This window comes from Manacus vitellinus, unplaced genomic scaffold (genome assembly GCF_001715985.3).
Source record: "Manacus vitellinus isolate BGI_N305 unplaced genomic scaffold, ASM171598v3 scaffold_0_pilon, whole genome shotgun sequence".
In the NCBI taxonomy this organism is placed as follows: domain Eukaryota; kingdom Metazoa; phylum Chordata; class Aves; order Passeriformes; family Pipridae; genus Manacus; species Manacus vitellinus.
In genome coordinates, this window is record NW_021938789.1 from 14,770,161 (window position 1) to 14,782,853 (window position 12,693).

Genomic DNA, 12,693 nt, shown 5'->3' on the forward strand with positions numbered 1-12,693 from the left:
ATTCATGTAGAAGAGGAATCATTCATTAATATTTTGTTTGTCTTCCAACAAGTTTCCAGCAATTAAGAATGAATGGAAAGAAAAGGATAATGACATGTTTTATCAAAATTCAAGTGCTAAAGAAGCATTTTGAATTTATGTGATCAGTTGCTGTCTCTCATCTGTCTATTTTCAGATCTACCCTATATACATCTAAAAGTCACTGTATTAGTCTTACAAGCAGCTTGACGCTGATTGACTTTCTGAAACTAACAGGAATTATTCAGGTTCGACTCATCAGCAATACTTTTTATGCTTTGGTGTAAACTGAAATACAGAAATTCCATTCAAACATAAAAGAAACCTATAAGAGTAGCAAAACTGTGGAACAGCTTGCTCAGAGAGACCGTGGAGTCTCCATTCTTGAAGATACTAAAACCCTGACTGATTACATCCCTGGGGAAAGTGCTCTACTTTAACCAGGGGAATTGGACTAGGTAATATCTAGAGCTGGCTCTTAGGCCAACTTAAATCCTAGCAAATAGCCCAAGATATCATACCTTTTTCAAGTGGGAAGTCATCTGATATGAGAGTTAGGGAAAAATAAAAACCTTAGTTTCTAATGTTCCAGGGGTTGGATAATGTCCAAGCTAATGCTGAACAAACTGGTAGAAATACTTGAAACACTCTTGTAGTTTGATTCTCTGTTTAATTTCCTCAGATAGTTTTTTATTCTTCTCTACATATTAAGTTGCATCTTGATTTGCATTTTACAGTTTTTTAAAATGTTTTCAATCCTTATGCTTTTGTGATGTAGATATTGTGACAGCAGAAAGGCCTATTTTTCTCACTAGTTTTGTCCAAGTTCTAAGTAATTAAGAGAGAAATTTGCTAACTCTTCCTTGTTACACTTTGGTGCATCCACTTTATCCAGAATCAGTTGTGAGGTAACTGGCTGAGAAAGTGTTGATGGTTGCAAACTTAGCTCTGAAAATGATTACACAGAAAAGATTCACTCTTCCACACCACTATTATAGTCCAAATGCACCAGGATTTGAACAGACAATATTAACAATGCTGATAGCAGTTGATATACAGAAATCGTGAGAGAATATAATCCATGAGCAATGTGAAGTAACAAGAAATATAATACCAAACTAGAAACTTTAAGATATGAAAGGAAAATGGTGAAAAAGTGTCACGATTAAGCCTTGTGGAGCTATATGGATATATTGCATTTCCCCAAGTCTATCCAAACTCTATCCCTGATGTCAAACTCCAAAATTAGGGTTCTTCATGAAATGAAAATATAATTTTAATTTCTAGCATTGATAGGGATGAATTATTTAATACAGGCTAAGATAAACACTCTACCATAGGGATCAATTATTACAGATAGCAGGAAGCATATGTCTTTGGCATTGCAGTGATTTTTGTTCTGCGGATGAGGGGAGAAGAAGATACCTTGTTTATGAAATAGAGATGAAACAAGGAAGAAGTGGTGATTTACCATTGGGGCATAATGCAAGGGTGTATCTTTTCTCTGTGATCTACTCATCTCCAGGATCAGATATAATTAGGAATAACTCTATATGCTATTCTCAGAAAATATGTTTTCAGTTTTCAGAGGGGAAAATTATTAAACCTATTGTCTTCTTACTAAACATAAGTACAGTAAGGACTATCCCTACTAAGGGACCAGTAAAGGCTTAGGGTTGCTGTTTTGCTGGGAAGGACAAATTAAACAGCTAATGGACTTATTTGGGTAAAAGCAGCTGTACGATGTTGACTCACAGTGCTGGCAGATGGACCCGTGTTAATGCTGTACACTGAAAATCAATAAAGCTAAACATAACCCTCTTCTCTCATGGGTAGGTGTCTTAATTTGTGAGCACTTGGAAATTTCTCATGTCCGTTTTTCTGTGAGAAATTACTGATGTAATATTGTAAATGGAAACACAAAATTAAGGATGTAGTCTAGTTTTGCTTGTTAAAGTGCAGCTTATATCCCTCTTTTTGATATTTAAATGAATGCATGAGATAACCGGCATTTTACTAAAAACTTGTTAGAAATATTAATGCTAATATCATCCTCTTAATTGTCTCATTAATATGCAGTTTTATTTGAAATCTCAACTGTTTTACAGATTAGAATATAAACAAAGAGTATGTGAATAAAGTTCTTGTTTGTGGAGGGGGTTTACTGCATTCATAGTAACTGATACATTAGTAGCATTTATTATGTATCAGTATCCTAGTGATTGTAAGTCTCTTCATAGGGATTTAAACTTATTTAACTTAAATGTTAGTGACAACAGACTGCTATGAGTCGCATGAACAAACTTACATGCATATACATATACATAGGGTTTTTTCAGAGGCGTTTTATAGCAATCCCATACTTCTGTGTTTTCATCAACTTTATCTCTAAGATGTCCTAGTTTATTTGGTGTAAAAATCAGGTACCATAATTAGTTTAGCCTCAATATTCAAAGGAAATATTAAAACTCCATATTTTTTATAACTGATAGTTCTGTTATGACAATTGGTAAATTTATCCAGATTATATTGTCTTAAGTATATGGTGATTTGCATATCAGAAACAATGACATGTTGGAAAGGAGACAGTAAACCATAGTACGGATATTCAGGTTTTTTTGGTTTTAAAATTCGTTATAGTAATCAGATAGAGTGTTCACTAACTATGCAGGTAACAAACATATATTATGATCAGTCTATTTCTTTTTATCAGAAAAGCACAGACCATGATGTTATTCTATGAGACATGATACATTCAAAATTTGCTATACATTTACCTGAGAGGATCTGGTTCTCAGATCCTCTATTGCAATAGAGGTCAGAATTCTGACATTTGTACTGGAAGTAGAAGTGTAATAAATGCTACAGAATAACAATTAATATATTTACATACACATCATTCTTTCCAAAAGGATTTTATCATCATCATGCCATCCTCATTGATATTCTGTGGAACGGGTTGAATTGGGTCTACTGAACTGAATACGCTGTATTTTAGTTTTATAATCAGATAATTCCTACTCAGTACAGCACTTAAGAAAAAAGCAAGATGAACACCCAGATCTGCAGATCTGTTTAAAAACTATTATTAATAACTTAGTAAAGGTACATCAAATTTCTTTTAGTTTAGAGGATATATAGTGATCTTAGGAATTTTTAGCCTAAGCTGTAAAACAGCTCAACTTTGCATCTACCACATGTATTCTTCCATAAATGTAATCTAGACAAGGCATTTATCTTTAAAAGAATATGTGAAGATGACCAGAATGCTCCTAAAGCCTTTATAGCTCTTTCCAAAACTTAATTTAAATAACATTGCTAAGATTCTTGTGGTAAACATGTGTTCTGTACTTGTGATCTAGTTAGAACTGATTTCCAAAAAATCAGTGGTAAATGGAAAAGGGAACATAAAATTCCAAATACTTTTTTTTTTTTAATTCATTTTCATTTTAGGGAACATCACTCTGTTCTTTCAATAACTGTAGACAATGAGAAGTGTTTATGGTGTTGATGAATACATTCAGTGCCGGCAGCTCGGTGAGCAGCTGCAGCGCCAGCTGCAGGCTGAGCTCTGGGCAGCTGAAGCCCCAGGAAAGAAGCCTGGATTGCCGACCCTTTACATAACAAAGGGCACGGGGACCTGTGGCCCAACCAGGTGAATGGACACTCAGAGACACAGCTGGAGCTGAGGACACCCAGACTTTAAGGCACTTAGACTGTGAGTGTATAAAAGCCCAGGGTTTCCCTTGTTAGGGTTCTCTCCTCGGAGGCACCCAGCTGGAGATGCTTTTTTGTTAGTTATTGCACCAAGATTAAAGTATTTTAAGGATCGGGAGGTCTGAAACTCTGCTATGGGAAATCTGGGGTCGAGCCGGTAAGGAAATCTGATCTGACTGTGTGAGTGTGGGACGTGTAGCTGCAAAGGGGCCACGGTCCCAGCTCAGCTGGTGTAAACGTGACTACCAGAGTGGCTCCTAGGTGGTCAGATAGGAAAGTTTCTTTAGCAGTGGTGCACCATATCTTTGCCCCAAAGTGACCTCAGGCAGCAGTTGATTATATCTAGAAAAGTAGATGGAATTGAGTCATCGTAATCATTGAATAAAATTTCAAAAACCTTTAGGGAAGGGGTGGTAGTATTTGTCTCTTCAGGTTAAATCTCTAACAAGAATTTTCAAAGATATTATGCCACAATGGTCTTTAGTAGATTTGTAAGTAGGACCAATGTGTAGGTGTGTGGTAACTGTGAATGATAAGCTTTGCTTTCCACACTTGAATTCTGCAGGTTCTCTAAGTGCCATATTCTCCAGTTATCCGCTGTCAGAGCTGCTCTTTTTCCAAGGAGAAAATGGAATATGGTTCACGGTTGTAATATTTTAAGGGTAGAGTCCATAGAGCTTAGCTCTGGTTTACAGGGCATTAGTTTTACTACTTCACAGTCATCCAAATGTCACAGAATCACAGAATATTCTGAGTTGGAAGGGACCCACAAGAATCATCAAGTCCAGCTCTTAACCTTGCACAGGACATCCCCAAAAATCATGCCATGTGCCTGCGGGTGTTGTCCAAATGCTTCTTGAACTCTGTCAGGCTTTGTGCTTTGACCAGTTCCCTGGGGAGCCTGTTTCAATGCCCAGACACCCTCTGGGTGAAGAACCTTTTTCTAACCTAAACCTTCCCAGACACAACTTGAGGCCATTCTCTTGGCTCCTCTCACTGATCACCACAGAGAAGAGATCAGTGCCTGCCCCTCTTCTTCCCCTCACGAGGAAGTTGTAGGCTGCAATGAGGTCTCCCTTCAGTCTCCTTTTGTCCAGGCTGAACAGACCAAGTGACCTCAGGCCCACCTCATATGACTTCCCCTCAAGGCCCTTCACCATCTTTGTTGCCCTCCACTGAACACTCTCTAATGGCTTAATATCTTTCTTATATTTTGTTGCCCCAAACTGCCCACAATATTCAAGGTAAGGCCACATCGGTGCAGAACAGAGCAGGACAATCCCCTCCCTTGACCAGCTGGTAATGCTTTGCCTGATGCTCCCCAGGACACAATTGACCCTCCTGGCTGCCAGGGCACTGCTGACTCATATTCAACTTGCTGTGAATCAGGAACCCCAAGTCCCTTTCTGTAGCACTTCTTTCCAGTGTCTCGTTCCCCACTCTGTACATACATCCAGTGTTGCCCGTCCCCAGTGCAGAACCTGGCACTTGCCCTTATTAAACTTGGTATGGCTGGTGACTGCTTGGTCCTCTAATTTTTTGAAGTCTTTCTGCAGGGCTTCCCTGCCTTCAAGGGAGTCAACAGCTCCTCCCAGTTTTGTGTCATCTGCAGACTTGCTTAGTATCCCTTCTAGTCCTGCATCCAATTTGTTTATGAAGATGTTGAAGAGCACAGGGTCTAAGATGGAGCACTGTGGAACCCCACTAATGACAGGTCTCCAGTCTGATGTTACCCCATTCACTATTACTCATGAGCCAATCGCTCACCCACTGCATGGTGTGTTTATTCAGCTGTGGGCTAGACATTCTGAGACGGTATCAAAAGCTCTATTGAAATCCAAAAAGACTACATCCACTGGCTTCCTTTGATTAACTAGGTGGGTTACCTTGTCATAAAACAAAATTAGGTTTGACAAGTAAGACTTTCCTCTCATGAAGCCATGCTGGCTGTGGCCAAGGTCCTCATCATCTCTTAAAAAGCGTTTGCTAAAATGTGGCTTGTGGGTCTTTGGATGTCTGAGAGTTGTCAGATTATGTGGATGTCAGGTCCATAGGGCCTCTCAAATGTAGATGATAATGTTTCCTGTGTGAAGTTTGATAACAGGCAAATATAGCAGTTTGTGGGAAAATTTGGGAATTGCTTCCTCAATTTACACATTTTCTCAACATGTCACAGTATCTAGAAGCTAATTCATTTCTTGAGAGATAGTATGATATTCAAGAATAGCCTACAGGACAGTCTAAGTCAGTTCAAATCTGGGAGATTCACAGTTTGCATCATTGGTCCAGAACTAAGTAGTAATTGATGTATAGTTACAGATTACAGAACTAACTAGTAATCGAAGTATGGTTACAGATTACAGCATCTCATTGTATGAAGTTTTATCCATCAAACTGTTCACAGTAAAGTAATACTAGCAATTGACATGTTTATAAACTTTTGATCTACTTTTGCCAGGAAGACTTAGCATTATATTTGTAGTCCAACCTATTTATCATCTGCACTGAATATCTTTATATCTTCAAAACTTTGTATCCTCAAAAGAATTGTAAAATTCTTGTGACCTCTCTGCTTGCAAACCTGATGTGGACTTCTGTTCTTCAAGACTTGTGTAAGTGGTTGTAGTTGCTGTTTTCTCCCTTCTGGCTTGCACATACATTTCCATCTTATAGTGACTAGAGTTGCCAGTGGGGGTGATATATGCCTATGTCTCATTCAAACATAGGGCTTGAAACACATCTGAATCCAAAGGCAGGATTTAACATCACTGTCTGAAAGTCTGCATAGTGTCTTATAAAATGGATAGATCTATTGGTGTTTGTTTCAGAAGGTGTTTGTTCTAGAACATCAGACATTTTTCTGTTTTTATAGCCTTGTGAACAGTAAGTTACTCCAAATGTATCATTAAATTATTTTAAATGTATCATTGCTGCTTCAGTGTAGTTCAAATTGCAGGAGAACCCCCAGCTTCTTACTGAAAATCCCGCCTGCCCTCAGTGTCCTCTGAAATGTGAAGGATCCACTCTCCCATTTCCTGGGATGCTCGCTGGTGCCAGGGTTCAGCATGTAGGCTTCCAGAGCAACAGTAATATCTGTCATTTTGAATGAATACAAATCTGTAACAATCTATGTTTGTACAGTCCCAGTGGAAACATGTGGTGTCAGCTGTGCTCACAGTACTTTAAAGGTTTTATTAAGTCAGCTGGCAACACACCCCATCTCCAGGCACTGACTTTTATGGCAAAGGACCTAAGAGACTTTTTTTTCCTTCTTTTTTTTTCTTTTTTTTTCATTTTTCCCCCTTTCCCATGTCAACTAGCTTTCAGAACCACAGGAATTGGTTTTACAGAAGTCTTATGGGTGTGCTGTTATGTTCGTAATACCCACAATATAGTTTACAGGTGAGCATTTTTACCCACCCACACAGTCTTACACATACACATGCACATAATGTCAAGTACCTTTATGCAGTCTGATATTAATTCTGTTCAACTTATTACTATTGATTGAAAGAGAAACTGCACAGAATTTATAAATATTTAAACCAGCTTTCTTAGCCTGTGAATGTAGCCATTTGAAAGGAGGCTGTGACAAACTGCTTGAAGGTTCTGGACCATATATCACAGTAAAATTCCACAGATGCTCTGTCCGGTGGCTTTTTATTTAAGAACTGTACTCTCTGTTTGCTTTAATGTAGACAAAATTGTTTAATTAGTAAATGTTAAAATATTGGTTTGCTTAAGTCATGTTTTGAGAATCAGTTGTTCAAAGACTGAACTTTCCAGTGACATTCAGAATCTTTTCTCTTGCAGCCATTTCGTAGAGTGACGTTTTCTGTTGTGAGTCAGCCTCAGGACCCGCATCAAGGGTCATTGCAGAGTTGCTATGACAGCGGTCTGGAGGAGTCAGAAACACCAAGCAGTAAGAGTTCATCAGGGCCAAGACTGGGTGCCCTTCCACTCCCAGAGGACAACTACGAAAGGACTACGCCGGATGGCAGTGTTGGTGAGGCAGAGCATATGGAAAATGGTAGGGGCAAACACAACATTCACACACCTAATCTCACTAGCAAGTGATACTAAGTAGACTTTTGAAAGGTCAGTCCAAAAATATAAATAAATAAATTAAATAGTTAACACTGTAACAATTTTATTTTAAAGCTTGATAAAATGCAGGTATACAAAATAATGGAACATAAGACCACTAAAAAAACCAGAGCTTTCTTTTCTTTACATGATTTAAAATCTGTACTGCAGAAGCAGTTAAAACAATGAAAAAAAAATACCAGTAAAGGGCTGGGGAGATGGTAATTGAATTAAATTCCATACTTTTCTTTCTAGATAAAAGACCATAAAGGACATGTATTCTCGTTTCCTTCCATATTTTTTTCAAAAACTACTTAGGAAATTTCCCAGAAAGTAATATGTACAGCACCAGGAAAAGAAAATAGGATTTAAAAACCCCACTCTAGAGAATTCTATATAAACGTTATATAGACTGTTTTCAGTATAATACCAAATGACAAGCCCATTCTTCATTATTTAGAAAAGAACATTACTTTCCTTTTCTTCACTTTTTATTTTATACAGTACTTTTACAACATCTCATTTAAATTCAGGGGCCATTTATGTAGAAGGGGAAAATGCTGCATACTTATTTATTCCATAGTAATTCTCCTACTATTAAAAAACCCAGATATGTTAATATAAATCTTAAGTTAGGTTCTGTTTTTCTTTCTATCTAAAATTATTCAGGATTAAAAAAAAATAAGACCAATTCAATTTGAAATGTATTTTATAAAACATGAATATTTCACTCTTCTCCACTTACTGGTCTTGATCTAAAATTTTATGAAGTCAGACTCTGACTTCATTGTATTTTAATTTGCCCATAAATAATGAAATAAATTAGTAAATGTCAAAGGGTACAGATTTTTGATAACCAAAGAAATAATGGGTTTTCTAATCCAATTGTAATTGGTGGGTACATGTAAGAAGGGTGGTGTATTTTTATTATAGAATGAATTAATTAGTTTGGCTAAGTGCATGTTTTAGTTTTTCAGGGATAACAACACTAGATAACTGTTCCTTGGGTTTTGTCTTTTCTGAGATAGACATGTCAACCCAGTAAAACTATGTTATTCTTCATGGTAAGATATTGTCAAATCTAGTATGTATGACTAAAGAATGGCTACAGCAGTCTACATATGCTTCAAATGTATATCCCAATAGCAAATAACTAAGTGACCAAAAAGAAAGATGGTATTATCCATCTAAAGATGTATTAGTTATGTATGTTTATAAGTGTGTGTCTATATATTTTTCTTGGTTGTCTATATGAATATATTTATTTACATTTCATTTTTCTGGAGATGAGGGGAGGAGGGAAGTGACAATGGTGTTACTGGAAGAATGTCAGAAAAAAAGTACTTTGTACCTAAATTGGGCTGATTATTTTATTATCTGTTTTGTAGTGAGATTTTGTGGTTAGGATAATAAAATTAAACAATTTGTTAATTCCCTTGCATACAGCATCATAGAGGATTTGTAGACATGAAATTCTGAGTTCAAAGTAGCTAACATGGGCTAAGTCTGAGCCACACTGGAGAAACAGTAGAGCCAAAAGTGAATATAATTTTTAACATATTTGGTAGCCAATATGAAATAATAATGAAAATATTAAGGAAATAATAATGAAAAAAAATCACAACCACAGAAGTGCAATTGAAAATGAATAGTGTTTGAGCAGTGTCATAAGTTAAAGCAAACCAGTTTACTTAAGATTTTGTGTTGATACAAAAACTGGCATTGCATTATAATAACTAAAATATTTCAGATGTAAATTTGATTTTTTTGAAAAATGATATTTTGTATGTGGTAGGATGAATTTGTTGGATTCAGTTTTAAAAATAATGTTCTATAGTTAGTAGATAGAAACATAAAGGTAGATAAATACACTAATTCATGGATAAGTGAATGAAAAAAATCTCCAGAAAAAAAGTCTGCATGGTAGGACATGCATATAGCAACCAGAAATTCCTTCTCCTTTATAAAACCTTGAACTGAAACCTTTGAAAGGTGGGTGATATTGGGATGAAAATTATGCTCTACAGACTTTTGGATTTCAACAGTGGCATGTCATCTGCCTCCAGAAATTTCTGTTAACATTAATCTATAAATAATGACAGAACAGGATGAAATCTACTTTTGTTCCTTCATATATGTAATATCTGACATTTGAGTGAGAGTTTTCTTGATATGATTCTTTAGTCCATTTGTATTTTAACTATTTTAAGCACAATTGTATTGTTCAAATTCTGATAATGTAGTCTTCAATATTAATGGATCATTCTGACAGAAATAGAATTGAAATTGAAATCTGTCAAGCGTTCATTTGTCACATTTAATTGGAATCTAGGTAATCTGCAGTGTTTAGCTTGGTTAGGTTTTAATCAGGATTTATACTGGATTTTCATGGAGATTTTCCATGGAAACAGCACTTTGGAAGTGATCTTGGTTATTAATTTTTACTTCAAATATTTACCATTTAATTTCAGTTGGTGAAACAATGCAGTTATAACTAATTGCTTTGTACTTCCTTTCATTTTAGAATTTGAAAGGATAATTTCCAGCTCAATACATGAAACCTTCTGATACATTTCGTACTTTTTTTTCAAGCTAAGATGACTAAGGAAAATAAGAAATCTTTATAGTTAAGGCAAATTTAAGAAGATTGACTTCACAGGCAGAGTAAATAGGAAAGTTCTGTTTTCTGTGAAGAGCATCTTTCCATTTGCTCAACCGAGGATAAAATGCTCAAAAATTAAAAAAAAAGATAAGAGGGTTGATTTTCTTAGAATATGCTGTACATTGCCTACCAGCCTACATGACTGTCAGATGTAGATTGAAGTTTTGTTCTGATGATTAGCTGTGGTGTCAGATGCGGGAGGGAAAAAAAAAAGAAAGAAAAAAAGAAATGTTAGCAGATTGACTGTGAAAATTCAGTATGCAAAGATCTTGTTAATTAGTAAAATCTGCAGAACCAAAAGTAACTTCTGAGTTAATTTATCCCCTGCCCTTGGAGCTTTCCTTACAAGGAAATTCTGCTCATATGTGCATCCTTCTTCTCTAATTTTGCTGTTAGAATGGCACAGCCTTAATGTAAATTGCACAATAATTTCTTGAGAACATTTTCATTACATTTGTATTTGTATATCAAGGGTAAAGACATTACCATGGCAAATTAGTTTCCTGGTCTTTAGTCATAGCCTTCTGGTTTTGACAGTGCCTAATATCACATCTCAGAGGAAAATTTAGAAAAAATCCCAGTGACAGAAACTTCCACTGTTACCTCTCTTCCTGACTCTAACAGTTAATAGTCAGCATATGTTTTAAATTATGATTTTCTAAATACTACTAATAATAGTAGTACTAAAAAAACCCTCTAATTTATCACAAGTCAAGTTACTGGCCTGAAGGATGTCTTTCAACAAGCAAATTCTCTGAAGGCTATCAAAATTGTTATAGGTTTATTTTCTTTTTTTCTTTTATATAACTGTTTTAGTGACTATTCCTTTTTACCATTATGAGAAAGAACATGGAAGCATTCCATTTTATGTTTCCTTAGAACTTGCCTGTCCTCTGAATTAGAAATATTCCTAGGTTCTGTTTCTTCTAGTGAAGGTGAGGGTAGCTGGAGCTGTATTCTCACAATTTGAGGAATGGACAATACAGCCTTTTCATATTAATTCATGTTATTAAGTACACATATGATCTCTAAGCAGAGACTTTCATTCTTCAGTTTCATGTCCATTCACCTGGTTGTTAGGTCTCTCATGTTTCTTGCAGCCCTCTTAGAAACATTTCATTATATTCCTTCCCCTCACCCCCTGATTTCTGTATACTTACTATTTATTTTTTCATGTAGTGGCCTAATCAGTTTTACTTTTTTGTTTAATTTAGCTAGAGTACTTATAGCAGTGAAATAGCAGTATTTCAGATCTCCAGGTCTTCCCTGGAGATTTATTTCCATGCAGTCCTAATTAGATTGTTTGCCACACCTGAGATACCTGGCTTAAAGCTAGCTCAGGTATTTCTGCATGAACATGTCTTTGATCTGCAGCACAGTATTTTAAGTTAGCCCATGTTTCAGTGTCAAATAAATAAGGGTTGGGGAAGAGCAACCATCTCTGTGAAAGAAGGAAAATAAGGGAATGGTTTGCAGCTTTCATTTTTAAAGGGGGAAATGGAGTAAAGAAAGATTAAGTGACACGTCTGAAGTCAGACGAAGTAAGGAGCTGAGCTTCAAAAGGAGCTCAGAATTTTTGTGATTCAGTTACTTGACTCCCACAAAGAAATCAGTGTATAAATTACACTCTGGCTGACACATGAAGAACTAAAAGGCAGGGAAGTGTATTACCTTGGTTCATATAGTCTGATAATATGCCCTGTTCTCAATGACAATTTCAGATTTAGACTGCAAGTGTCAAAGTTCCACCATCAAAGTAGAGAAGGGGTTCATGGTGTGCAAAATGGTGACTTGAAAATGTGAAAGGAATTTTGACAATTAATAAATGCAATTATTTTTATTTGTAAGAGCATTCTCTTGCTTTTACTTATAAGGTAGATTATTAATCTGTTTTCTGAACCAAAGTGTGAAGAAAAAAATCCATTAGTTTAGAGAACCCATGTTTACAGAATCTGTTTCTCTTTAGCTTTTGCTAGTGCAAATAACTGAGGTTAATGTTCTTGAAGACTTAACTGTCCTTGTTGTAAACACGACAGACCAGACATTCATTGACTTATTTCATAGAATAACTGTATTTTTGCAGTTCCCATCATTTTCAGATGTTCTGTTCTCTTGAATTCAGGTCCTAAAATTATATGAGAATAATTTTGTTATTAAAATTATGTTCTGAAAATGTGAATGTAAGTAGTCCATCTGAAAGGTTGAGTCAG

General features: G+C 36.0%; 1 protein-coding gene across 1 annotated transcript in view; it reads left to right on the forward strand.

Moving 5' to 3' along the window:
- PCDH7 (protocadherin 7) overlaps positions 1-12,693 on the forward strand; it is a 268,281-nt gene that overhangs the window by 121,326 nt on the left and 134,262 nt on the right. Inside the window, 1 exon segment of the mRNA XM_018068133.3 lies at positions 7,549-7,765. Coding sequence (XP_017923622.2) covers positions 7,549-7,765 — 217 coding nt within the window.